Source organism: Selaginella moellendorffii, unplaced genomic scaffold, assembly GCF_000143415.4.
Source record: "Selaginella moellendorffii unplaced genomic scaffold, v1.0 SELMOscaffold_64, whole genome shotgun sequence".
NCBI classification, from domain to species: Eukaryota; Viridiplantae; Streptophyta; class Lycopodiopsida; order Selaginellales; family Selaginellaceae; genus Selaginella; species Selaginella moellendorffii.
In genome coordinates this window covers 831,915-859,553 of record NW_003314325.1, presented here as the reverse complement: position 1 = coordinate 859,553, position 27,639 = coordinate 831,915, and the positions used below count along the sequence as shown (strand labels likewise).

General features: G+C 46.3%; 6 protein-coding genes, 1 long non-coding RNA gene and 1 other non-coding gene across 10 annotated transcripts; 5 read left to right on the top strand and 3 right to left on the bottom strand.

Annotated features, from left to right (window-relative positions):
• The first annotated feature begins 962 nt into the window (after positions 1-962).
• LOC9648541 (GDSL esterase/lipase At3g26430) lies at positions 963-2,141 on the top strand. Its single transcript, XM_002984882.2, has one exon. The coding sequence runs from the start codon at positions 963-965 to the stop codon at positions 2,139-2,141; it is 1,179 nt and encodes a 392-aa protein (XP_002984928.2).
• A 4,614-nt stretch (positions 2,142-6,755) lies between these two features.
• On the top strand, positions 6,756-7,934 carry LOC9648746 (GDSL esterase/lipase At3g26430). Its single transcript, XM_002984881.2, has one exon. It carries the CDS (start codon positions 6,756-6,758, stop codon positions 7,932-7,934), a length of 1,179 nt encoding a protein of 392 aa, XP_002984927.2.
• A 3,359-nt stretch (positions 7,935-11,293) lies between these two features.
• LOC9648745 (putative Rieske 2Fe-2S iron-sulfur protein YhfW) lies at positions 11,294-13,645 on the bottom strand. Its single transcript, XM_024689934.1, has 10 exons — positions 13,446-13,645; positions 13,169-13,382; positions 12,878-13,119; positions 12,693-12,820; positions 12,396-12,632; positions 12,136-12,343; positions 12,013-12,088; positions 11,781-11,950; positions 11,583-11,727; positions 11,294-11,528 (listed from the first exon to the last, which is right to left on the bottom strand). The coding sequence occupies exons 1-10, from the start codon at positions 13,584-13,586 to the stop codon at positions 11,380-11,382; spliced, it is 1,710 nt and encodes a 569-aa protein (XP_024545702.1). The 5' UTR covers positions 13,587-13,645; the 3' UTR covers positions 11,294-11,379.
• Positions 13,646-14,721: 1,076 nt separating this feature from the next.
• On the top strand, positions 14,722-14,794 carry TRNAF-GAA. The gene has a single exon. It is a non-coding gene; the product is annotated as a tRNA-Phe (tRNA).
• Positions 14,795-16,003: 1,209 nt separating this feature from the next.
• Positions 16,004-17,102, top strand: LOC9648744 (uncharacterized protein YmaE). Of its 3 annotated transcripts, none has more exons than XM_024689938.1 (5): positions 16,004-16,108; positions 16,162-16,294; positions 16,351-16,519; positions 16,580-16,760; positions 16,828-17,102. In XM_024689938.1, the coding sequence occupies exons 2-5, from the start codon at positions 16,174-16,176 to the stop codon at positions 17,053-17,055; spliced, it is 699 nt and encodes a 232-aa protein (XP_024545706.1). In that variant the 5' UTR covers positions 16,004-16,108; positions 16,162-16,173; the 3' UTR covers positions 17,056-17,102. The 3 variants fall into 3 exon arrangements, with proteins under 3 accessions (XP_024545706.1, XP_002984926.2, XP_024545705.1); XM_002984880.2 differs by having other exon boundaries at positions 16,157-16,294; XM_024689937.1 differs by having other exon boundaries at positions 16,152-16,294.
• A 3,439-nt stretch (positions 17,103-20,541) lies between these two features.
• Positions 20,542-20,970, bottom strand: LOC112351652 (putative glycine-rich cell wall structural protein 1). Its single transcript, XM_024689895.1, has one exon. The coding sequence runs from the start codon at positions 20,968-20,970 to the stop codon at positions 20,542-20,544; it is 429 nt and encodes a 142-aa protein (XP_024545663.1).
• A 65-nt stretch (positions 20,971-21,035) lies between these two features.
• LOC9648540 (GPN-loop GTPase QQT2) lies at positions 21,036-22,402 on the top strand. The gene is made up of 5 exons (XM_024690041.1): positions 21,036-21,162; positions 21,225-21,451; positions 21,524-21,814; positions 21,872-22,077; positions 22,151-22,402. Exons 1-5 carry the CDS (start codon positions 21,054-21,056, stop codon positions 22,332-22,334), a joined length of 1,017 nt encoding a protein of 338 aa, XP_024545809.1. The 5' UTR covers positions 21,036-21,053; the 3' UTR covers positions 22,335-22,402.
• A 4,296-nt stretch (positions 22,403-26,698) lies between these two features.
• Positions 26,699-27,252, bottom strand: LOC112351675. The gene is made up of 3 exons (XR_002994230.1): positions 27,189-27,252; positions 26,965-27,128; positions 26,699-26,914 (listed from the first exon to the last, which is right to left on the bottom strand). It is a non-coding gene; the product is annotated as an uncharacterized LOC112351675 (long non-coding RNA).
• Between the last annotated feature and the right edge of the window lie 387 nt (positions 27,253-27,639).

Below are 27,639 nucleotides of genomic sequence, written 5' to 3'. Positions count from 1 at the left end.
TTGGAAGCGGAAGAATTTGAATAGAAATGCTTAAACCCAAGATTTTTTATACCACGCAATCTTGGAGGCCATCTCATTTTCCATCGCTCCGGCCGTGCTTGGCGTAATTCGTGATCATGGCAGTCCACGAGACGATGAAAGAACTCTCCCGGCCTACATGTGTACATGTATTGGCCACCATCCACGATACCCCGACGAGCGGCTGAGGCGCATACTGGGCATACAACAGAAAGGATCTGGAGGAGAGCAGGCAGCATAAAGCTGCTCGCTCGAAACCTTGTTGTTCTATCACTTGGATGGCTTCCATGATCCTTAGGTCCTGGAGGATTGCAGCGTCCAACTATTCAAACACCTTCTCTGGATTCCACTTCGCAAATGTAGTGGTGCGCATGGATCTTTTCTACGTCGCCTAGATTGTCATAGCATGAGAGAAGAGTCGTGTACGTGAATTTGTAAACATCCTCTCGTGAATCGCAAATGCCTTTCTTTGCATAGCCCGCACTGGGCATAAGCGTCGTTCATCGCATTCCAAGCCACAAGATCTCTCTGCCCCAACTTCTTAAGACTCTCGCCAGCCAATCGAGCCTCCTGGAGCGATCCATACATTCTCAGAAGGTGTGTAGCAATCTGCAAAGGTCAAGATCGATCAAGCAAGGTTCCAGCCTCAAGTAAGACCTCACTAGGCTAAGATCACCAAGAGAATTAAATCCCTTGAAGATGTTCCGCCCGAGCGTCGTTGGCGCTGCCACATTTGCTATACAACTCCACGAGCAGATTGCCGATTCTGACATCTGCTTTAGGGTATTAACCTTTTACCAAACTCTCTGAAGATATTTCAATCTCTTTGGTAACTCGAAATATGGATATGGAACTGGTTTTAGATGTGATAGCTCTTGTTCAAGAGATTGGGATCCATTATATAAACTTTGGCCTCCAACACTTCTACAGATCCATCAGCTGTGATGGCTTCTTGGTCTGGAACTGTTCTTGTAATCTTTGGTCTTTTGCTTAATATTGTGCTGCTTTCTCAGGCACGAGCAACGCCAGCAACGCCAAAGTCGAGCTCGTCGATCTGTCCAACCGCAGTCTTCACCTTTGCAGATTCTCTCAGCGATGGCGGCAACCGCGACATTGAAGCCGGTGGCGGCAAGACCCTATCGGGCAGGTACCCATACGGGATCACCTACGGGAAGCCCACTGGACGCTACTGCGACGGGCTCGTCATCCCCGACCTCCTGCTCCAGAAGCTCCGCCTCGACAACCTTGGAACTCCCAGCCTCAAGTACAATGGCACCGAGTTCGAGAGCCTCAACTTTGGATACGCCGGAGCCACGGTGATCAAGGTCGAGAACCAGCCATACTCGAGCCCACATGTCTTGTCCGCCCAGGTTGACGACTTCGTGCGCCACCAGGAGTTTGTCGAGGGTCGATATGGTCGCCAGGCGAGCAAACCATGGTACGAGAATGCACTCTACTCGGTCGAGATTGGAGGGGACGATATCAACTTTGGTTTGCCACTGGGAGGCGGCTACGTGATCAACGTCACCATCCCGGCCGTGATCCAAGGCCTGGCCGATGGAATTCAGAAGTTATATGCTCACGGAGCTCGTCATGTTGTGCTCTACAACATGCCCCGTGCCGATTGCTCTCCAAACTATCTCCAATCTTTCCAACAGTACCCCGCTGGTACATTCCACTATGACAAGGATGGTTGCATTGTTGAGATTGCCCAGATTATCTCTTACCTCAACACCAACATCCAGAGGCTGTCGGAGGAGCTGACGCAAAAATACCAGGGTCTCACTGTGTATTATTTCGATTGGTTTGCAGCAAACACCTATGTTTTGGAGAATATGAAGGAGTTTGGCTTCACGAACTCGCTCCAGTCGTGCTGCGGTGGAGGTGGCAAGTTTAACTGTGATGGTGAGGGTCTTTGCGGGTGTGCTCCACTGAACCAGACCAATGCTGTTTACACGGTGTGTAAGGATCCCAGCAAGTATTTCACTTTTGATGGCATTCACTACACAGAGCACTTTTACGAGATCATGTCCGAATATATCATGGCTGGAGAGTACATCACACCAAAGGTGAAGCTGGAAATGGGTTGCAAGGTCGTCACTGTACCAGAAAGTCCTCTTTGAAACAAAGGAGTAACCAAGTTCATGTAATTCACACAAACTCACTTTTCTAATTTAACCCATATTCGAGCATTGCCTTTTTGATTACGTAAATCGGAACAAGCTCCGCAAATCTCCCCTCTCAAGAACGGTCACGATGGTTGAAGGGAATCTCCTCGAGGATCAGCCCGCTCACCCTTGCCTTGTGATCGCCCATCTCGCCTCAGCCTAGCGCGTCACCTCCAGTGATCCCCACAACATGGCGTTGTGCTCGGGCATGAAATCAAACACGCAATGCCTGGAACGCCGCCGTGGAGCTGATGAGATCCATCTCGGGCATCGAATCGAAGAGCTGTTGCCTGGTCCAGGATAGCACGCAGAGATAAGAACAGGGTTTCCGTCCCGGCTCGTGCCCATACATTGTGGGAACTTCTGGAAGAAATTGAGGGCCTGATCGATTCAGGAGTTTTGGATCGATCACTGTCCAGGATACCGTACCATATACAACATCCGGGGACATTGAGGCCTGATCGCCGTCCATGATGCTATGGACTTCTCTTTGCCTGGTTTCTCCTAGATGCCCGTTTTGGGCAAATGCTGCAATCAGTCCGGTCCAAGTGATTTTACTCATTTCCGCATTTGATAGACAGTAATAAACTTATTCTACGCGACTGGGATGAGGATATTGAAGAGGAATTTATAGAGTAGCCGCTGTAGTGGTTTGATCGAGATCGCCGGAGTCCCCAAACTCTCATTGTAGAGGTAAGCTTATCGTATTGAAGTTATTGTCTAAAACCATCCAAGCTCAGTATGGGAGAGCGTCAGACTGGATCGGAAGGCCGCGTGTTCGATCCACGCTCACCGCATTACCTTTGATTCGTTGGCAGCTGGTGTGGAGGAGCTTCCTGATCTTTCGAGCCTGAAGAAAAAAGAAAACGAAGAAACATAAAAAATGAGAGAAAATATTTTGTCTAGCCGAGGTCGTCCTTTGCAGCCACCAAGCTCACATATGCAAGTCCACAACTCAAAACGATGAGAAACCATGGTTTTATGTTCCTGGGCCATAACGAGCCCGCAGGCAGCCTGGTGACATATGTGTCAAAGATTGCTCTGGATCTAGTTTTTTCCACGATCCATCCAGCAAGGTGCAACCATTAGGGGACAGCGACTCACGGATTCAAGCTGCTCCTTGAATTTGTTCTGTGGTTGGTCTACTGGAGCTGAGAAAGCTCAAGCAACAATTGGATTTTCATCAAGACCAGTCAGTAACTACTTTTGCGCTTGAGTAGAGGGAATAGGCGAAAAGGTTTTTCATTGACGCCCGAAAGGTACGGACTGAAACGATAACAGCACTTGCCCGAAACGGGCAACTCGAAGAAGTGTTTCACGCGCGCTGCTCCTGGTGAGTAGCAAGCAGCTCGAATCGTGTTTTGGTTCGATATTTTATCTTTTTTTCGGCGGAGAGATTTCGTGCGGATCGGATGTGAGTCCCAATGCGGCATTGGAGCTGCTCCAGTGCCAAGCTTACTTGGTTCTAAAATGTCTCGCCCAGGCTCAGCTCATCTTCTAGCAGCTCAGAAGAATTTGCTAGTCTCGGAATGGATGACCTCTTCTTCCTGCAGCAGTGAAGAAAGGAGTTCTTCCTTCTGACGTAAGTGATTGATATGACTTGATTTTTACCCGATGTCACTAGTTGACAACAGGGTTCTAGCTGCAATCGTCCAGGTGCTACAGCAAGTCGGCCTCATGTTATCATCACTAGTCGTTTGGCCGATGTTGCGCTTTCCTGGGCGGATGGTAAGAAACTAGTTTTGGCAACCTGTGATTCATCTGCGACGAATGTTTTCGAGCTTGGCTGGATCTGGAAGCTTGCTCAAGGTGCAGTCGCTGCTCATGTGGATGCCAGGAGGATACTACGTGCATCCAGGTTGTGCTTCAAAGCTGTTAACTTTAAAAAAGAAATGCAGGTGACAAGTTTCCAAGTATTCTGTTTCCTGATGTTTCGCTGCCATACGCTGAAATTTTCTGAGACGGAAAAGTGATTGTCACCAATCAACGACGCTACTATATCGGCATTTGCAGCAGGATCTACAAAAAAGATTGTTTTTGGTATATCACCACGGACTCCTTACCTTATCCCATTTGTAAGAAAGGTTGGGGAGAAATCGGCTTGAGCGTGCCAATCTATCCGGTAGACTGGTTTGGTGGCTGTGTCGAAGACGCGGTGAAGGATGTATCGAGCCTTGACTTGCAAAACTGCCGCTCGTAGTCCAAGTTGATTTGTGGACTGAACGTGGAAACCATACCATATGATCGGACAGCAACCATGTCCACGAAGCAACATCGTCCCCACTAAAAGATCTTCGCTCCAGAGGAAATTCCAAAGCAGTTCAGTACAACAGCCACGGTTTTAGTGCGATTCCAGTCGTAAGTTCCTCGCTGTTCTTGGTTCAGTTTCAACTTTTGTGACAACACCAAGCTAAAGGTAAGTGGTGCGACGAGAATGGATTTTGGTAGAGGACATTGCTGGCAGGTGTGAAAATGATTCCTGCTCCATCTTTCATTATTTATATGAATAGGAGTTTCATAGCTGCCGGGTTACAAAATCGTTGTGTGTTCCTCAGTTGTAGGACATTGGAGAAAGCATAAAAACATAAAAACATTAAATATAAAGAGAAATGGCCATGATTAAGCTGAATTCACAGGTCAGCCTGGCAATCACCGCTTGCTCGTCCTCCTTTGCCTCGCTTGTTTCACGACATCTAGCAAAATAAACAAACATTAGAAATTTCTTGCTCCATCGCAAAAGTTGCAGGTATGAATCCGTCTCACACACAAACATCTCAGTGATCTTATCCTCAAACAAAGATATGATGCCATGATGATCATGGCCGACTGGAGCCTGTGGTTTCAGAGCTTGATATGTTTGCATAGTGGAAGGATACCTCAAGAGCTGGGATGGATTGAAGAAAATGTTTCCCACCTTTCTTGCAAAAGCCCCTGGCTTGGTCCTTTTGAAGAATCTAAGTTCCTCCCCACAAATTTGTTTGTTGCACCAACTTTACACCAAAAAACACCCAAGTTAAAAAACCAGAAAGAAGATATATGACACAAATGTACCATGTGGGGTAATGTGAATCATATCGAGCACTGATCACTTTTTTGTCCTGTAGAACCTGATCTTTGCCATTTTCTTTCTCGAGCCTCCTCATTCAGAAATATGTTCTCCACAAAACCTCTCTCCCCGATCATCGCATGTACACCTTGAAGAGGATCTCTGGAGTCCAAACATGGCCTTGTGTCTTTGATGATTCGATCAAGCTGCGGGAAGTTTCGAATGAAAATCTCGCCACTCTTTCCTATGCTCAAGCGAGAAAAAACGCATCCATGCAGAAAGAAAAAGGCTTGATCAGAAAGGATCGATGGCAATGAACAGAATAGATTGATCGCAAGGACGCTAGACCGCAAGACACATGGCGATATTTCATTCGAGGTATCGGGCATCTAGCCTGCATCGGATCTATCTTGCAGTAGCTACCGATAGATAAAGGGCACAGGAAGGGAGATCAGAAATATTCAGGGGCTGGATTAACAGATTTTCCAGCTCACAAGTAGAGCAGACCGATGGAAGGGGAAGAATTTGAATAGACATGCTTAAATCCAAGATTTTTTATACCATTGGAGGCCATCGCATTTTCCATCGCTCCGGCCGTGCTTGGTAATTCGTGATCAACTCTCCTGGCCTACATGTGTACATGTATTGGCCACCATCCACGATACCCTGACGAGCGGCTGAGGCGCATACTGGGCATACAACAGAAAGGATCTGTGAAGAGAAAACGAGTTGCAATTCACACGTCAATCACACTCTATAGACAAGCTATTCCTGAATGATTGGTGCGTGATTCTTGGAGACCTGAGCAGATCAACAACTGCTACCTTCCACAATCTGGAGGAGAGAAGGCAGCATAAAGCTGCTCGCTAGAAACCTTGTTGTTCTATCACTTGAATGGCTTCCATGATCCTTAGGTCCTGGAGGATTGCAGTCCACAGCCCCACGTCCAACTATTCAAACACCTTATCTGGATTCCACATTGCAAATGCAGTGGTGCGCATGGATCTTTTCTACGTCGCCCAGATTGTCATAGCAGGAGAGAAGCGTCGTGTACGTGAATTTGTAAGCATCCTCTCGTGAATCGCAAATGCCTTTCTTTGCATAGGGCATAAGCGTCGTTCATCGCATTCCAAGCCACCAGATCTCTCTGCCCCAACTTCTTAAGACTCTCGCCAGCCAATCGAGCCTCCTGGAGCGATCCATACATTCTCAGAAGGTCTGTCGCAATCTGCAAAACTCAGGATCGATCAAGCAAGGTTCCAGCCTCAAGTAAGACCTCACTAGGCTAAGATCACCAAGAGAATTAAATCCCTAGAGAAGATGTTCCGCCCGAGCGTCGTTGGCGCTGCCACATTTGCCATACAACTCCACGAGTACCAAACTCTCTAAAGATATTTCAATCTCTTTGGTAACTCGAAATATGGATATGGAACTAGTTTTAGATGTGATAGCTCTTGTTCAAGAGATTGGGATCCATTATATAAACTTTGGCCTCCAACACTTCTACAGATCCATCAGCTGTGATGGCTTCTTGGTCTGGAACTGTTCTTGCAATCTTTGCTCTTTTGCTTAACATTGTGCTGCTTTCTCAGGCACGAGCAACGCCAGCAACGCCAAAGTCGAGCTCGTCGATCTGTCCAACCGCAGTCTTCACCTTTGCAGATTCTCTCAGCGATGGCGGCAACCGCGACATTGAAGCCGGTGGCGGCAAGACCCTATCGGGCAGGTACCCATACGGGATCACCTACGGGAAGCCCACTGGACGCTACTGCGACGGGCTCGTCATCCCCGACCTCCTGCTCCAGAAGCTCCGCCTCGACAACCTTGGAACTCCCAGCCTCAAGTACAATGGCACCGAGTTCGAGAGCCTCAACTTTGGATACGCCGGAGCCACGGTGATCAAGGTCGAGAACCAGCCATACTCGAGCCCACATGTCTTGTCCGCCCAGGTTGACGACTTCGTGCGCCACCAGGAGTTTGTCGAGGGTCGATATGGTCGCCAGGCGAGCAAACCATGGTACGAGAATGCACTCTACTCGGTCGAGATTGGAGGGGACGATATCAACTTTGGTTTGCCACTGGGAGGCGGCTACGTGATCAACGTCACCATCCCGGCCGTGATCCAAGGCCTGGCCGATGGAATTCAGAAGTTATATGCTCACGGAGCTCGTCATGTTGTGCTCTACAACATGCCCCGTGCCGATTGCTCTCCAAACTATCTCCAATCTTTCCAACAGTACCCCGCTGGTACATTCCACTATGACAAGGATGGTTGCATTGTTGAGATTGCCCAGATTATCTCTTACCTCAACACCAACATCCAGAGGCTGTCGGAGGAGCTGACGCAAAAATACCAGGGTCTCACTGTGTATTATTTCGATTGGTTTGCAGCAAACACCTATGTTTTGGAGAATATGAAGGAGTTTGGCTTCACGAACTCGCTCCAGTCATGCTGCGGTGGAGGTGGCAAGTTTAACTGTGATGGTGAGGGTCTTTGCGGGTGTGCTCCACTGAACCAGACCAATGCTGCTTACACGGTGTGTAAGGATCCCAGCAAGTATTTCACTTTTGATGGCATTCACTACACAGAGCACTTTTACGAGATCATGTCCGAATATATCATGGCTGGAGAGTACATCACACCAAAGGTGAAGCTGGAGATGGGTTGCAAGGTCGTCACTGTACCAGAAAGTCCTCTTTGAAACAAAGGAGTAACCAAGTTCATGTAATTCACACAAACTCACTTTTCTAATTTAACCCATATTCGAGCATTGCCTTTTTGATTAAAGCTCCGCAAATCTCCCCTCTCAAGAACGGTCACGATGGTTGAAGGGAATCTCCTCGAGGATCAGCCGCTCACCCTTGCCTTGTGATCGCCCATCTCGCCTCAGCCTAGCGCGTCACCTCACAACATGGCGTTGTGCTCGGGCATGGAATCAAACACGCAATGCCTGGAACGCCGCCGTGGAGCTGATGAGATCCATCTCGGGCATCGAATGGAAGAGCTGCTGCCTGGTCCAGGATAGCACGCATAGATAAGAACAGGGTTTCCGTCCCGGCTCGTGCCCATACATTGTGGGAACTTCTGGAAGAAATTGAGGGCCTGATCGATTCAGGAGTTTTGGATCGATCACTGTCCAGGATACCGTACCATATACAACATCCGGGGACATTGAGGCCTGATCGCCGTCCATGATGCTATGGACTTCTCTTTAGACAACGCGTCAAACACTGCCTGGATTCCCCTAGATGCCCGTTTTGGGCAAATGCTGCAATTAGTCCGGTCCAAGTGATTTTACTCATTTCCGGCATTTGATAGACAGTAATAAACTTATTATAAGCGACTGGGATGAGGAGATTGAAGAGGAATCTATAGAGTAGCCGCTGTAGTGGTTTGATCGAGATCGCCGGAGCCCCCAAACTCTCATTGTAGAGGTAAGCTTTTACATTTTAACTTAATCATATTGAAGTTATTGTCTAAAACCATCCAAGCTCAGTTTGGGAGAGCGTCAGACTGGATCTGAAGGCCGCGTGTTCGATCCACGCTCACCGCATTATCTTTGATTCGTTGTTAGCTGGTGTGGAGGAGCTTCTTGATCTTTCGAGCCTGAAGAAAAAAGAAAACGAAGAAACATAAAAAATGAGAGAAAATATGTTGTCTAGCCGAGGTCGTCCTTTGCAGCCACCAAGCTCACATCTGCAAGTCCACAACTCAAAACGATGAAAAACCATGGTTTTATGTTCCTGGGCCATAACGGCCCGCGGGCAGCCTGGTGACATATGTGGCAAAGATTGCTCTGGATCTAGTTATTTCCACGATCCATCCAGCAAGGTGCAACCATTAGGGGACAGCGACTCACGGATTCAAGCTGCTCCTTGAATTTGTTCTGTGGTTGGTCTACTGGAGCTGAGAAAGCTCAAGCAACAATTGGATTTTCATCAAGACCAGTCAGTAACTACTTTTGCGCTTGAGTAGAGGGAATAGGCGAAAAGGTTTTTCATTGACGCCCGAAAGGTACGGACTGAAACGATAACAGCATTTGCCCGAAACGGGCAACTCGAAGAAGTGTTTCACGCGCGCTGCTCCTGGTGAGTAGCAAGCAGCTCGAATCGTGTTTTGGTTCGATATTTTATCTTTTTTGCGGCGGAGAGATTTCGTGTGGATCGGATGTGAGTCCCAATGCGGCATTGGAGCTGCTCCAGTGCCAAGCTTACTTGGTTCAAAAATGTCTCGCCCAGGCTCAGCTCATCTTCTAGCAGCTCAGAAGAATTTGCTAGTCTCGGAATGGATGACCTCTTCTTCCTGCAGCAGTGAAGAAAGGAGTTCTTCCTTCTGACGTAAGTGATTGGTATGAGGAGGAAGAACTCTCTATATATATAACTGTATATGATTGTGTACATATACATAAAGCTACTGCCACGTGGGCATAACTACTGCCACATCATCTCTACCTCTAACACTCCCACTCACGATCAGGCGGCTGATTCCAGTCTGAATCTAAGCCTGAATCGTGCCTAGCTAGTCTGAGATGATGAGCATGGAGAGCTGATGAGAAAAGCATATGAAAAACTCATCAATCAACTACCCAAAACTTGGTTCTTGGTCTTGGACTTGCTTGCACACTCTTTGCTTCTTGCTATGGCTTCAATCTTGCCTCTAGCATGAGGTCTTGGCCGTGAACTGCCAGGCTCCCACTTCTCTGCGACTAGGCACTTGAATCTCCATAAACATCCTTCCCAATTGCTGGAAATTCCTGCAAAGAATTGCTATGCAATGTTCTTGAATCTTGACCCAATTCTTGATGTGGGTTGGTGAAATCTCTCAATCTCCCACTGGCTTTGTTCTCTACTTGCTGCTGCTTGTTGCTCAGCACCTCTACACAGCCTGGTGCCTTGGTGCAACGCCTCAAGCGTCCCAAACATTGCAAGAGGGATTGCAATTGGGAGGCTCATCCTCCTCCTCATCACTGGCCTCCTGGCCAGCAAGCGCCATTCTCAGGATCAAGGAGCCCAAGGCTCCGATACCATGTTAGCAGCGGAGAGACGCGCACACGAGGAGGAAGAACTCTCTATATATATAACTGTATATGATTGTGTACATATACATAAAGCTACTGCCACGTGGGCATAACTACTGCCACATCATCTCTACCTCTAACAATGACTTGATTTGTACCCGATGTCACTAGTTGACAACAGGGTTCTAGCTGCAATCGTCCAGGTGCTACAGCAATGTCGGCCTCATGTTATCATCACTAGTCGTTTGGCCGATGTTGCGCTTTCCTGGGCGGATGGTAAGAAACTAGTTTTGGCAACCTGTGATTCATCTGCGACAAATGTTTTCGAGCTTGGCTGGATCTGGAAGCTTGCTCAAGGTGCAGTCGCTGCTCATGTGGATGCCAGGAGGATACTACGTGCATCCAGGTTGTGCTTCAAAGCTGTTAACTTTAAAAAAGAAATGCAGGTGACAAGCTTCCAAGTATTCTGTTTCCTGATGTTTCGCTGCCATACGCTGACATTTTCTGAGACGGAAAACTGATTGTCACCAATCAACGACGCTACTATATCGGCATTTGCAGCAGGATCTACAAAAAAGATTGTTTTTCGTATATCACCACGGACTCCTTACCTTATCCCATCTGTAAGAAAGGTTGCGGAGAAATCGGCTTGAGCGTGCCAATCTATCCGGTAGACTGGTTTGGTGGCTGTGTCGAAGACGCGGTGAAGGATGTATCGAGCCTTGACATGCAAAACTGCCGCTCGTAGTCCAAGTTGATTTGTGGACTGATGCACTCTCGAAGAAGAACCAGGCTGGTCTCAGCGTGGAAACCATACCATATGATCGGACATCAACCATGTCCACTAAGCAACATCGTCCCACTAAAAGATCTTCGCTCCAGAGGAAATTCCAAAGCAGTTCAGTACAACAGCCACGGGTTTAGTCCGATTCCAGTCGTAAGTTCCTCGCTGTTCTTAGTTCAGTTTCAACTTTTGTGACAACACCAGGCTAAGGGTAAGTGGTGCGACGAGAATGGATTTCCATGAGGAAATCACTGGCAGGTTTGAAAATGATTCCTGCTCCATCTTTCATTATTTATATGAACAGGAGTTTCATAGCCGCCGGGTTACAAAATCGTTGTGTGTTCCTCAGTTGTAGGACATTGGAGTCAAGTTTGTTGGAGAAGGTCCGTTTACGACCACACCCTGTGCATCAAACTGCGATCCATGGCAAGGGCAGTCGAACGTCTTATCGCTCGGGTTCCACTTGACGGCGCAGCCTAAGTGCGGACATATAGCTGTGCAGAGAAATTGTAAACTTTTAGAACATGAAAGGAGCGTTTCTTCCATACCGGAATATCTCTGCACGTTCCCTGAAGAGTCTCTATATACTGCTTCTTTGTTCAATCCTTCTTGGATGATAGCTCCCTCGTCAAGTAGGATGCTGTCCACGGTGAGCTTCGTCAGTCCTTGTCCCGGGAGGACGTTTTTAAAACCCTGTAATGAAGTGTCAGGAGCTTGAACTTAATCCGAGTGAAAACAGAAGTTACCTCAATATTCTCCCCGACTTCTTGGGCAAGCATTTGGGCCGAGGTCAGTGAAGCCGGAGGGAACCGAGAAGGATCAAAGAGGTCGCCCCATCTGTGCTTGTGTCCGAGAATCGAATTCGAAATCACTACACCAGCTATAGTGCCACCAGTCATTCCCTGGCCGCTGTCACCTGAATCAAACATACTCGAATCCGTAAACACAAACATTTGTCTAAGAACGGGCAACACTCACCGGTCGCAACATAAACATTCTCGGTGTTCAATGGATCATGACCGTGTAGATGGAGGAAATCTGATGGCATATAGACCTAGTAAAATGAAACAAGTTAGACTTGTTCACCAATCTCAGACCAACCTGGCCAGACCACTTGTACAGTAGCTCCTGAGCTGCAGGCCAGTGAGAACGAGCCCATGCCTCTAGACTGCCATGCCGGTCCAAGTATTGATTCGGCTCAATTCCAACTTTGTGATCCTCTCCACCAACGACCAAGACTTCATAGTCGTCCTTGTCCTCAAGCCTTACGTAATGGTAAGGAGAGGCTGTATCCCACCATGAGGCGCGGCTGTAGGAAAAAACACACCTCTATAGTATTCAAAGAAAAAGCAATTTCTTACTTGATAGCTCCCTTGGGAACTTTGAGGCCAACCACGTAGCTTCGTCGTGCGTACTGTCGAGCATGAATTGCCAAGTTTTTGTTGATGGGGGAGTTTGTAGCTAAGACGAGAGCCTTGGCTGTGACGGTGTGACCTCCGTCCGTTACGACTTTGGTCCCTTCATGTTGAACGACTGATGTCTGCTCGAAGATTTGAGCTCCATGCTTCTTGGCTGCCTCTGCCAGCCCCTTGACATACCTTTCCAGAAGGTGTGTTTCAGCTCGTGCAAAGCAATGAAAGGGGAAGAAACGGGCTTACAATATCGGCTGGAACTCCCCCGCGTTTGGAAAGACAAGGGCCATGCCAAAATTTCCGTTTTTGGGATCGTGTTTCAAATCCTCGAGCCGCACGTCATTTAAACCCGCTCGTTTGCATGCTTCGTACTCCTGGAATCAACCCGGGTGATCAGAAAATCAGGTCCACAAAACATGCTTGGTCTCTACCTTACGGAGTTTTTCAGCATTCTGTTGGTCGTCTTCAACTGGCACAAGGTACCCTGGAAGTCTTCTAAAATTGCATTCAATACCCTCTTCCTTGACGACATTCTCTATCCAATCAATCGAGCCATGTTGTGCATCAGCAATGAGGTTCAATTTATCACTCCCGAGGGTGCTCTCTGCTTCGAAGTAGTAGTCATCAAACCATGGCATAAGATGTGCAGTTGTCTTGCCCGTTTGGCCGCTTCCTAAAGTTTTCTGTTGCTATAAGTGAACAATAGCACAAACGAAACTCACCTATCGCACGAGCCTCCAAGACTACAACCTGTTTGCCAGCTTTGGCAAGATTGTAGGCTACGCTTATGCCAGCGATTCCTCCTCCAACCACAACGACATCTGCATGCGTGTTCTGCTGAAGCTTCGGGTTGCTTGGCACAGCAAGCTGCTTTTGGTCCCATACTGTATCTCGAACACCTGGTACTGCACCCTTGCCTGTGGAAGGCGTAGATCCCTAATACAATACACTGAACAATTGAGCCACATGAACCCAGGAAAACCACAAATCGACCCTTACCTGCTTCTCAGTCTGCAGCGTACACCTTGCGGTATTTTTACTCCATCTCCCGAGCGGGATTTTCTTCGTGGGGATGTCACTGATGCCAAGCTTCCTAAACGTTGAACTTGGAATCGCTACGCAGTGCAGACAGTGCGCCATTCTAGGCAACCAATGTAGAGCCTCTGCTATTTAGATGCCTCCCATTGCATGCCTTGAGACAAGCGCCGGTTCCTGAGGCATCCATGCGTCGAGGGCTGAACTCTCCAGGTGGGTTCCTTCTGTGGAGAATAAAACGCCACCTGCAGATCCAAAGATTTGTCGCTTTGATCTGCTCTTAGGAGCAAAAGCAACGAAGCATCAAATAATACTCGTGACAGCCTCAAAATCTTGACGCATGGAGGCCCTAGCAATTAAGACCAAGGCTGCAGCCGGTTTGAAAGCCTCACTGCGCTGCCGTAACACCCTTTAAATCAGAGGCTAGCGATGAGTTGCAAGTGACGAACATCGACACAGAAAGTCAGGCATGTCATCGGGAGAACTTGTTACGGGCTTCGCGAGAACGTTGCAGGAGCTTCAAGTCTTTGCATGTCGCCGGATGCGAGTACGTGCACACCGAATGGCCCCGCGACGCGAGCTCGGTGCTGGGAACGTCTCATAACAGTACTGACTGGAATGCCGGCTAAAGAAAGAAAATATAAAAAGGTAAAAAGTAAAAACTGACTCAATTCCACAATCCCTGGAACTTTCATCTGATTCAATTTGAAAGTGAATTGAATAGAAAAAAGAAAATTCCAAAAAGAAAAACAACAGAACAGAAAAAGCTCCTGTTCTTATAGTAAGTCTTTGAAGCGCAAAGCGGAACAGATATCCAAGTTCGTCCAGATGGCGGTTCGAGGCAAATGCTGTTTATCATCTGATTCACTACTTTCCAGAATTCAACCAAACAAACTTTTAGCCTCTTTCACTCGCCAAGCACGCGTAGGCAATGATCATTTGATTCTCATACTGAGCTTAATCCAGATGCCCGTTTTGGCTTCGATCACAATAGATTGGGGCGATCACGGAGAAGACGCCGCGCGCATCTACTGCTTGGAGCTGCCCCAGGAAATCTCATCTGAAAACGTTATTGCCTCCTCCGTCCTCCTTGTCATTAGAAGATCCCACAGATACTAGGAGGAGATTGAAGAGGAACTCGTTAGAGTAGCCGCTGTACAACATCTGGGAGTGGATCCTCCGGAGTTCGAGCGTCACAAAGAAGAACTGCTGTGAATTGGACTAATGTTATTAAGCTCAAGCGGGGATAGCTCAGTTGGGAGAGCGTCAGACTGAAGATCTGAAGGTCGCGTGTTCGATCCACGCTCACCGCATTCATCAACTTTTCAAGTGGTTGTGCTGCAACTAATCTTAATCTTAAATGCGTGATTTTCGGAGCAGACGCGAGCAACCTATTCAGAGCTAGAAAACTGCTCGCGTTCTGGCAAAGATGCTACAAAGAAAAAATTCAAACTTCAAAGAACAAAAATTCTACTCCATCAGTCGGGGGTGCGTAGTGTGGGTACTTCTTCTTTCTGTGTTTTCATTGGTTTGGAACTCGGTATGTTTCAGCGAGTGAATTGACAGCTTTATCATCTTGTCTTTATGTAGTCCACTGTTATGCACGATGGAGCCAAACTCGTCTTCCTGGACACAACTTTCCCCGGGAGACTGTAGGCTCGTTTTCCGGGCGATGGATCAAAAGGATATCATCTCCTAATGTTTGCAGAGCTTACGTTTGGGTTGAGCGTCTCAGTGGCAGTGCAAGATCCATCCTATCCGGTAAGCTCTTTTTCCGTTTGCTCTCTTCTTGTTTCTTCTTTTCCAGTTGTTTCACAGCCAAAAGAGTTTTCGGTTATGTTGTCACGGTTGTGATGATCGGACAAACCAGCACTTTCCAAAAGGAAAACACTATCCATACTTATGGAAACATCGTCTACATGAAATGCACATCTACTATACGATTCGGACGACTGTCCTAAGACCATCACAAGAAAAGTCATTTATATTTTGGAGAGAACTAAACGAGTGAAAAATAGGTGGCCATAGAGACTGGATCCCTCCAAATACGCTGCATTCTAGCTGATAGTCGTCCCCAATCAGCTGCTCTATACCGATGGCTTTCCAGTAAGAAACGTCTTTAACCGTGTTATATGCACTTGCTTCAATGGAGCGTCCAACACTGCTCAAACAGGAGGCTTGGACACACGAGTGATAGTAAGCAAGTCTGACCTCAGGTTCTGCTCCACCTCCAAATCATCCACAAGCTAATACCTCCAGAGGATCTCAAGGTCTGTCAATCTTTCTCCTCGAGTTTTAAGAAGTTTGTCCTTCTACTGGGATCTTGGTTATCTCCTAAGGTTTCTAAGCAATGGACGGCGTTATTGCTTTCTACAAAGACACCACGAGAATCCTTGTTAACACTCTCGGATTTCAAACTTATGGAGGCACACGCTCCATACGTGATGTTTTCTCGGAAATCCTAGAGGTATTTAGCAGTATTGTAATTTGTAACAAAATTGGGGCAGGCATTTTATGGCGGATGGTCATATTTGAAAGACTTGTGGGGTGGAGTTCCCTCCAACATCCTCCCAAGGCCCGCCTTCGTCGTGTATTATTTGCTCCGATGATCGCCAGTTCGTTCCAAGGTATGCCCATCTAAGATTTTTGCCCTCTGACTTTTAGTTTTAGGGAAGGCCAGGTATGGACGTCCATGAGCAAGATGAGATTGCAGTTTCGCAATGGTTTCAAGAAGCATGAGCCGCAGGTCTTCGAGATCATAACCTTTCCAAAGTTTGGCATTGGACAGCGTGCGTTTCTCATCCAGACTCAAGGTATGTTTGGAGCTATGGCCGTTGTGCATTTTTTATGGTTTTTATGTTTTTGATAGAGGGAAACATACTGTGGGACTGCATCTCATTTCTAGACGATGCCACAGTGGAGATAATCAAGTCGCTAGGTGGATTGAGAGCGATTGCCATCTCTCACCCGCATTACTACAGCACAAACTCTCGATGGAGCGAGGCTTTTGGAGGTGTCCCGGTTTATATCCACGAATGGTATTGTCTACCTTTGTTTCTCTCTTTCATTTCGATTTCTCTGTATTGATACTATGGCAGGGATAAGAAATGGGTGGTTTACCAGCACGAAAACGTAAAGTTCTGGAAGGGCAAAACATTCCAGCTATGGGAGGGAGTCACGCTTTTACATTTAGGTGGCCATTTTGCTGGTGCTCAAATCCTCCACTGGTCTCATGGAGCGCAGGGGAGGGGTGTTTTATTCACTGGAGATATCTTACAGGTATAAACTTCTCTTGTTTACAAACTTTGTTTTCGTTTTTTTTCCTCACTCCATGTTTGATTTGTAGGTGGGGATGGACAACAAAACAGTGAGCATAATGAGATCGTACCCAAACTATATACCACTCTCGTCGAGCCACGCTAAAAGGATAGGCCAGTTAATCGAGCCATGGGATTTTGAGAGGCTCTACGGTGCATTTCAGGACAGAGAGATTGAAGAAAATGCAAAGAGCTGCGTCGTATTCTCTCTGCAAAGGTATACTGATTGGCTATCTTTGGATGATGATGCTGCTTAAGTATTAATCAGACTGAAACTCGAGATGCTTTTCTGATTATGATTTGCCATGACATTGTTTCCAAAGTTTAAATTGGACATTTGTTTTCGCGAGGGAAACAATGCCACAATCAATTTAGCGTTACAGCATATGCAATGGATACATGAGTTTTTTTTATAAGATCTTTTGTCTAACCTTTTAGCTTCTTCAATGGTTGTCTTACATTTTCAACTCTTGCAATTTTCTTATGTAGATCTTCAATTCATCATATTTATGCCCTTTTCTATTTTTTAATGCATGGATGACAATTTCAGACTTTGGCTTATCATCCATAATCACCATGTGTCTGAGGTCCCACTTTAATCTTGAAAGATTTTTCACAACCTTTCTAGTGGAATCGTAAAGAATCAACTCCCTAAGGTGTTATAAGCTAAAGAATCCCCAAAAGCACAACTAAAATGATAAAGAATTTATTGGATGAGACCGAGTTTGAGATTGAGTTTGAAACTGACTCTGAGACTGAGTTCAAAACCAAGTCTAATATCAAGTCCAAGATTGACTCCGAAACCAAGTTCGAGACAAAGTCCAATATCAAGTCCAAAATTGACTTTAAAATTGAGTTCGAAACTGAGCCTAAGATCCAAGATCAGGTCTGAGACCAAGTCTAAGATCCAAGATCAAGTTTGAAATCGAGCCTAAGATAGAGTCCGAGGTCAGGTCCAACTATAGTGCTCTTTGCTTATATGGAGTGGTGCCCCACTTAAATACTTTATAGTTCATTAGTCCTTGCCCCTTCTTAAAGGCTTAAGCTTTCCCTTCAGGATGGAAGTGGGGGAGTAAAGGCATTTATACTGAGCTATTATACCATAGTGTTTTCCCTTGGTGCCCCAAAACAAGTGTTGTACCCAAAGCTTGGGATTTTAAAAAGTCCTATGATCAAGTTTTGTTATACCAAAAGATGTTAAAAACTTAGAGGTTTAGTGTGTTTAGCTACTTGTGCATGTGGGGACCTTAAGTTCAATTTAACTCAGGGAGGGGGATTAAAAGAAAATTTGGGAATCTGTTAATGGATGGTTAATGCTCTGTTGTTTGTGAAGTGAGTTGCTGAAACCAAGTAGGACAAAGTAGAAATTAGTACAATAAGCAAAAACTTTAGCAAGGGAATTTAACTAAGGCCAAGGCCATGGTGTTTGGATATACGAGGTAAACTAGTAAATTGGAAAGAAAATAATTGTGATTTACCTTAGTTGAGCACGAATCTCTATAGAAGTGATGGACAAAAAGATTCCCAGTTGGGTTGAGCCTATCTAAGATCTTGTCCACATATGGCTTCACCGCTCGAGTAAAAATCACAATCTCATATATCTTACTCATCTCATTTAGAAATGTATCCATGATTGGCCTGTTTGCCACAACATAGCGCTTCAATAGAATAATTTTCCCACTGAGGAGCTTGAGGGATGCTGTAGCCTTGTGGGCATGAATTAGTGTTTCATCCATATCTAGCACAAGCATGGATTTCTCCTCCAAAGTTGGTAGTAACAGCAAAGAATTGTGTGTCACCTTTACCTTTTTGTTCTTTGTTTTGGTGGTGATGTCAAGTGTTGCAAAACTCCACTCCTCATACTCCCACATCCTCTTCATTGCTCTAAAAAAATATAGAAAGAATGCAAGCTTAAGCTTAATCATAAATAATCTTTATAAATCAAGTTAATACACTTTAGTAAATAGACCATAATTCTGGCCATAGAAATTCAACCATGGTGCCAAACCCAATGCCGAGAGTCTATCAGCAACTGGAGCTCCACATTTGGGATCTTTGTGGATCTTCTGGCAAGCAGCCAGTAGCAAGACCCAAGCAACACTCATGCTGTGGATGAGCTCTTCGGCCAAGAAGAGTGCTGCACTTGCCATCTTGCTATTGTAAGGCATTTGATCAAAAATAAACTATGCATTTTCAAGATGGTTTCTAGAGACGAGCAGATCATTGTCGCCCAAGGGATCTCGTTGCGGTGAGCCATCTTTTGGAAGGAATCTAGTGCCTCGTCCAAATGCCCATTCTCGGCATATGCACAAAGCATGGAGTTCCAAGCCACCACGTCTTTTTCTGGCAGCCTCTCAAAAACACATTTAGCCTCTTCTACGCCGCCATTAGATGCGTAGCCGTCGATCATAGCCGTAAATTCCACCTCATTAAGTTCCGGGGCATTTTCAAAGAGACTCTTTGCTTTCTCCATATGCCCTTCCTGGGCATATGCTGTGATCATGGCCGTCCATGTTACTACATTCTTTGTGCGCATTCTATCTAAGAGCTTTAGCTTCATCTAGCCGCTGATTCTGGCAGTGGCCTTAGATCATGGCCGTCCACGCCAGCACGTCCTTTTGGGCCAGGGAATCGACGCGCGCGTGAGTGATGCCGGTTATGGGCATATGCCACGATCATGGCACGAGGGTTTGCTATGCCGCCTCCGCCTCGCCGAGATTGCCACTCTGCGAGCACATCTCGGTCATCGCGTTCCAGGTGATGGAATTCTTGGCAGGGATGCGATCGAAGAGTCCCCGGCCGCGGCGTATGCCGAGATCATGGCGTTGCTGGACACAATCTCTTGCCGCCCAGGACCGCCTGCTTCCAAGAGAAGAGATAGGTAGAATCGAAGACCGATCGCGCTTTCTCCAGGCAGCCGCAGCGGCCATACATCTGGACGAGGAGATTTCGCAGGAAGACGCTGTTCTTGTGGTCGCTGTGAAGGATCTGGGCATGGATCCGGCAGCCATCGCTGGGATTGTCGCAAGATCTGACGAGGGCGGCAAGCTCTTGGCTTCCATGTCAAGCACCATGGTCCGGGAACGAGGGTGTTTTTGTGTCATATATAAAAGACTCACATTGTCAAATTCACGTAGCACACCAAGTTGTGCCTCTTCAACTCCCAGATACCATCTTTATACATCTTGAGCAGAATCTCCCGAGGCATTGCATTGCCATCCATATTCCAGTGTTTGACGTTTTAGTCGCATTAATATCATTCACTAACTTTGATACCAGTCGAGAATTGTGATACTTGAGCAGCAGAGTCTTCCAAAGAGAGCCAATCGCCATATCTTTGACGACGCAGCTCTTTGCGTTATCCCTGTCTTGATTGAAACGCTAGAGCCTCCCAAAATCCCATGGCTCGATTAACTGTAGCATGGCTTGCCAAAAAGAGGTATCGACGTTTTAGAGGCTTTGAGAAGCTCCCAAAGAAAGACGTGGTGGCGGCGCATATGACGCGAATGATCTCTTCAAAAAGATGTCTCACCGCAACGAGATCTTTTGGACGACACTAGAAACCATCTTGAAAATCCAAAGTTTCTCTTGGATAGGATTAAGAGGCTCCTCCAAGCCTCTTCCAGGGCGTGATGCGATCGCCTGGACGGCAGTGGTGGAAGGTTGGTTCGAGAGAATGGTCAGTGCGAGACTTACCAAAATAAAAAACAACACTTTTTAACTCAAACAGTAGATGTCAAGCCTTACAGGACAGCCAAAGCTGCGGCGGCGGCAGCGATGGCAGTGGCGGTGGAGGTGGCGGAGCACCGAGAAGAACCACTGTCGTCAAATATGATTTGTGAACAGACTGGGCAGTTTGGGAAGATCCCTCCACCACTTCCTTTTGATCCACCGCCTCCTTTCGATCCTCCACCGCTTCCTTTGGATCCTCCACCGCTTCCTTTCGATCCACCGCCTCCTTTCGATCCTCCACTGCTTCCTTTGGATCCTCCACCGCTTCCTTTTGATCCACCACCTCCTTTCAACCCTCCACCGCTTCCTTTTGATCCATCGCCTCCTTTGGATCCTCCACCTCCCCTGCTTAGAGGATCTCTCCTTCCTTCAATTCCCTCTGCGAGCAACAGTAGCGCCACCATCACCACCACCACCATTAACATCTTGACCTGAGCCATGGCTGTTTTTAAAAGGAAACTTTGCTGGATTTATAGAGCTTGTGATTTAGGTCATCTGGGTTTTTAGGTCTAGGGTTTTAGCGATGGAGGAGGAGCGAATGGACGAGGAGGAGGAGGATGTGCGCGACAAGATGGAAAGAATGGAGGTGTCGGACAAGAGGCCAGTGGTGCTGATCGTCATCGGAATGGCCGGTGAGTGCATTGCTCTCCCACCAGGCCGAGAAATTCCCTCTTTCTCCTCCTCCCTTGCGTAGGCAGTGGGAAGACGACGCTGATGCAGCGCCTTGTCGGGGAGATCCACGCCATGAAGCAGCGGCCCTACGTTCTTAATCTCGATCCCGCGGTGCCGTCGGTACCTTACGGCTGTAACATCGACATCCGTGACACTGTCAACTACAAGAATGTGATGAAAGAGTACCGCCTCGGACCGAATGGAGCGATTCTCACATCGCTCAATCTCTTCGCGACGAAGATCGATGAGGTGAGCTAGTGCTTTTTCTTGCGTTGAAAACGAAAGGAGTTCGCGGATCATACTTGCTGGTTTTGTTCTTAGATCGTGAGCCTTGTGGAGAAGAGAGCCAACGAAGTGGACTACGTGCTCATCGACACACCCGGACAGATCGAGATTTTCACTTGGTCGGCGTCGGGCGCGATCGTCACGGAGGCCTTTGCGTGCACCTTTCCGACGTCCGTGATCTACGTTGTGGACACGTCTCGCTCCGTCAGCCCAGTTACGTTCATGAGCAACATGCTCTACGCCTGCAGCATTCTCTACAAGACGCAGCTGCCGTTCATTGTCACGTTTAACAAGACGGACGTGGTGAAGCACCAGTTCGCTCTCGAGGTACCTTTCTGCTTGCCAGGTTGAGACGCGTGTTTCAAAGAGCTTTTCTCGGTGCAGTGGATGAAAGACTTCGAGGCTTTTCAGTTAGCAGTCGAGTCGGACACTTCGTATGCTGCGTCTCTCAGCAAGAGCCTGTGCTTGGTCTTGGACGAGTTTTACAACAACCTTCGATCGGTGGGGGTTTCAGCCATCACTGGATCCGGAATGGTGGAGTTTTTCAAGGCGGTGAAGGAGAGTGCCGAGGAGTACAGGACAGGCTACTTGTAAGTCTTTCTTGGTGTTTGTTTTTTTTTTTTTTTCGCTCTTCGGGTTTATCAAACGAGCATGCTTGAGTAGGGTGGAGCTCGAGAAGAAGAAAGCCGAGAAAGCGAGGCTTGAAGAGAAGCGCCGTCAAGCAGACATGGATCGGCTCCGCAAGGACATTGAAGAGTCGAAAGGAGGCAAGGAGGTTTTGAGCACCAAATCCAGGAAACAAGAAGACGATCCTGATGAAGACGAGGAAGACGAATATGACGACTGACCACTAAATAGGTAGAGTTTTATGTAAAAAAGCTAGCTGGAAAGAAAAATCTTTTGGTTCCAAGGCTCGATCACAGATTTCGCCCACACAAAACGGCTTTGGTTAGGAGCTTATATGTACTGAAAAATGCTATGCAATCAGGTAACTTCCAGGATCAACTCCCAGACTAATTCTGATTAGTGAATCGGCTGCTTATTCTTTTTCATAAGAAGTATATTTTTTTTGTTTGGTTTAGATTTTAGGTTTTTTAAATTTTTGATGGTCGTGATTTATTTTATTAAAAACTATGGTTTAAAAATCTTGATCAAAATGTTTTTTTTTCTCTTAACAACTTATTAATTTGTTGTTATAAACTTCAACAAATTATGACATGATTATCCTCATTGCAATCAGAACAAGATGTCTCAGCTGGATGTTCGACCAGTGATGTACTGTACGTCAAGACAAAGGCTGCATTGGCTAAAAAACTATGCGGACAATGAGGATGTTGATCATTTAAGGTTAGTAATGAAGCAGCTCTTGAAACTACGATCAAGATATTCAAGACTACCTATGTAAAAGTTGAGGTTGAGGTCTAGTTGAAGAAAACTGAAGAGACTTGAAGTGGAAGAAAAAAAACCACTAAACTCTTGTGATTCAACAGGTAAGATAATTAAGATATAGTTAATTCACAATTGAGGAGCATTTGCTATTTTCTAAACAAACTGATCATTCTTATAGCACAATTCTTCACTTGAACAGCCTGAGATGAATATGATAGTGCATAGAGAAGAGTACATATTGGAGGCACTCCAAAGATAAGGCAAGCCCAAACCTGGTGACACTTCCAATGAGAGTTACATGCACAAAAAGAGGAGGTGTATAATAAAGTGGCTAAACAACTTCAAATTTGTCTAGTTTCCACTAATTTAAGATTTTAATAATCTTATTGTTTAAGTGAATGAGCTCATGCACACAGTGGTTTCTTGGTTAATGCTTTGATGGAATTTATGTCTCAAATCTACTTGATTACCAAGGCAAATCTCAACATTATTTCCGAAGATAACACCTTTGACATTGAGGAACTCAATCTCATGGATTTCTTTGCTGAATGGGTATGTCGAGAGAGGACTCCTCAAAGAAGCTAGCAGCTAGCTAGAAGGTAAGACTTCTCTTGCAACTAAGAGCCAGGATTAAGGGATATACAAGCGGGATGCACATGGTTGCCATGTTGTATTCTCTTGATTTGTAAATAAATCTACCAGGGTAAGGAACATACAAAAGTAGTGAGCTATAGTGAACTGAAAAATCCATAGTAGAATGGCATGTAAGGAGTGTTCATATTTTGATCTAGACTGTAAGGCTTGGGATCTACTGTTTGAGTAAAAAAGTGTTTTTTTTTTGTAAGTCTCGCAGTGGCATTCTCTCGAACCAACTTTAAGCCCGCCACCACTGCCGTCCAGGCGATTGCATCATGCCCTGGAGAGGATTGGAGGTGGCAGAGGATATCAAAGAGAAACTTTGGATTTTCAAAATGGTTTCTAGTGTTGCCCAAAATATCTTGTCGTGGTGAACTATCATTTCGAAGAAACCATTCGCGGCATATGCGCACAGCATAGAGTTCCAGGCCACCACGTCCTTCCCTTCAACGTCGATACCTCTTCTAGGCAAGCCATGCTACAGCTAATCGAGCCATGGGATTTTGGGAGGCTCTAGCGTTTCAATCAAGACAGGGATAACGCAAAGAGCTCCGTCGCCAAAGATATAGCGATTGGCTCTCTTTGGAAGACTCTGCTGCTCAAGTATCACAATTATCGGTTGGTATCAAAGTTAATGTATGCTAAAACTTCAAACACTGGAATTTGATGGCAATGCAATGGGAGGGATTCTGCTCGAGATGTAAACTCAATCAAAAGATGTAGAGGCACAGCTTAGTGTGAATTTGACAATGTGAGTCTTGCAAGATGTTCATATATGACACAAAAACATCCTCATTCGATTCTTGGCTGGAGCATTGAAGCCAGGACTTGAACCTCGGACGTCCCACCCCGTCCATCATCCAACGGCCATGATGCGATGCGCGTTCCTGGCGTCTAACTGCTTGCCGCCCTCGTCAGATCTTGCGACAATCCCAGCGATGGAATCCACGCCCAGATCCTTCACAGCGACCACAAGAACAGCGTCCTCCAGCGAAATCTCCTCGTCCAGATGTATGGCCGCTGCGGCTGCCTGAGGAAGCGCGATCGGTCTTCGATTCTACCTCGGATCCCAATCTCTCCTCTTGGATTCTCATCCTCCAGGCCTACATTCGCAACCACGACCTGGAGCAGGCGCGATCGGTCCTGGAAAGCATGCCGCGGCAGGAGATTGTGTCCAGCAACGCCATGATCTCGGCATACGCCACGGCCGGGGACGTGCCGCGCGCCAAGCAGCTCTTCGATCGCATCCCTGCCAAGAATTCCATCATCTGGAACGCGATGATCGAGATGTACTCGCAGAGAGGCCATCTCGGCGAGGCGGAGCGGTATTCCACTCCATGCCGGAGCAAACCCTCGTTTCTAGCACGGCCACGATCGTGGTATATGCCCATAACGGGCATCTCTCAGGCGCGCGCGTGAGGTGTTCGATTCCCTGCCCCAAAAGGACGTGGTGGCGTGGACGGCCATGATCCAAGAACACTGCCAGAACCAGCGGCTGGATGAAGTTAGAGATCTCTTTGATAGAATGCCCACAGGGAATGTAGTAACATGGACGACCATGGTCACAGCATATGCCCAGGCAGGGCATATGGAGAAAGCAAAGAGTCTTTGAAGATGCCCCGGATCGTAATGAGGTGGCATTTACGGCTATGATTGACACCTATGCATCTCATGACTGTGGAAGAGGCTTAAGCTTTGTTTGAGAGGCTGGCAAACAAAGATGTGGTTGTTAGCAGCAGAGAGATGCACACAAGGAAGAACTTTCTCTATGTATTCAAGTGTATATGGATGAAACTACTACCATGTAGGCATAACTAGATGCCACATCATCTCTACCTCTAACAGTGGTGGCCTTGTGCTTTGTGCAAATTGGCATTTGACAAGGCACTAGATTCATTCCAAAGGATGGCTCACTGCAACGAGATTTCTTGGGCGACAATGATTCATATGCTCCATGTTTAAAATTCAAAGTTTATTTTCTATTGAATGCCTTACGATAGCAAGCACAATGCTCATCTCTGGAACAAGAAGTGATAAGCCTCTTCCAGGCGATCAAGGAGCGTGATGCAATCGCCTGGATGGCAATGGTGGCAGGCCTTGCTCGCAAGGGACTCCTTCAAGTTTGGTTCGAGAGAATGCCAGAGTGAGACTTGGTGGCACATAACTCCATAGGATCATCCTGGAGAGTGCAATGTCGTCTTTACGAGCGTGCTTGCGATGTGCTGGCACTGGCCCATGACACCAAGTCGACTCTCAGTGCTGGAGTTGGCATCACGGTCTAATTTCTATGTGCTGCTCGGCTAGAATGATACTAAAGTGTATTAACAAAGATTCTTTAACTTAGGGCTTGCATTCTTTTCTTTTCTTTTTTCAAGAGTCATGAAGAGGGCAAGAGAATATGGAAATTGGAGTTTTGCAATGTTTGACATCACCACCAAAGACAAGAACAAGAAGGTAAAAGTGACACACAATTCTCTATTACTACTATCAGCTTTGGAGGAGAAACCCATGCTTATGTTGGACATAGAGGAGACACTAATCCATGCCCACAAGGCCATAATGTCCTTCAAGTTTTTCAGTGGGAAAACTATTCCACTGAAGAACTACTTTGTGGCAAAGAGGCCAGGTGTGAATACATTTTTAAATGAGATGAGTAAGATATAAAAGATCATGGTTTTTACTTGAGCAGTAAAGCCATATGCAAACAAGATTTTGGATAAACTTGACCCAGCTAGGAATCTCTTCACCCATCGCTGCTATAGAGATTTGTGTTCCACCAAAGAAGTCAAAGGGAGAAAAGTTGTGAAAAATCTTTTGAGATTAAAGTGGGACCTCAAACACACAGTGATTATGGATGATAAGCCAGAGTCCTTTTGTTTGCAACAATGGAATTGTCATCTGCACATTCAAAAACAGGAAAAGGCATATGTATAATGAATTAAAAATGATAAGCAATCTGCTTCAAAAAGTTGCAAGAGTTGACAATGTAAGATAAACATTGGAGAAGTTAAAAAGTTAAACAAAAGATCTCTTAAAAAGAAACTCATGTATCCACTGAACTTTGGAAACAATGTCATGGCAATTCATAATCAGAAAAGCATCTCAAGTTTCAGTCTGATTAATTACTTGAGAGCCAATTGATAATTGTGATATTTAAGCAGCTGCAGCATCATCCAAAGAGAGCCAATCAATATACCTTTGCAGAGAGAATACGACGCAGCTCTTTGGGTTCTCTTCAATCTCTCTGTCATAAAACACACTGTAGAGCCTCTCAAAATCCCATGGCTCAATTAACTGGCCTATCCTTTTAGCATGGCTCGACAAGAGTGGTACATAGTTTGGATATGATCTCATTATGCTCACTGTTTTGTTGTCCATCCCCACTTACAAATCAAACATGGACTGAGGAAAACAAAATGAAAAAAAAATTTGTAAACGAGAGAAGTTTATACCTGTAAGATATCTCCAGTGAATAAAACACCCCTCCCTTGAGGTTCAGTGGAGGATTTGAGCACTAGCAGAATGGTCACCTAAATGTAAAAGCATGAGCCCCTCCTGTAGCTGGAATGTTTTGCCTTCCCAGAACTTCACGTTTTCGTGCTGGTATTTCTTATCCCTGCCAAAGTATCGATACAGAGAGATCGAAATGAAAGACAGAAACAAAGGTAGACAATACCATTCGTGGATATAAACAGGGACACCTCCAAAATCCTCGCCCCCACGAGAGTTTGTGCTGTAGTGTGAGAGATGGCAATCGCTCTCAACCTAGTGACTTGATTATCTCCAGTGTGGCATTGTCTAGAAATGAGATGCAGTCCCACAGTATGTTTCCCTCTATCAAAAACATAAAAACCATAAAAAATGCGCAATGCCATAGCTCCAAACATACCTTGAGTCTGGATGAGAAATGCATTGTCCAATGCCAAACTTTGGAAAGGTTATGATCTCAAATACCTGGGGCTCATGCTTCTTGAAACCATTGCGAAACTGCAATCTCATCTTGCTCATGGACGTCCATGCCTGGCCTTTATATCCAACCGCTGGTTCTGGCAGCGGCCTTGGATCATGGCCGTCCACGCCACCAAGAAATGCGCATTGCATCATGGCCGTTGGATGAAGGACGAGAT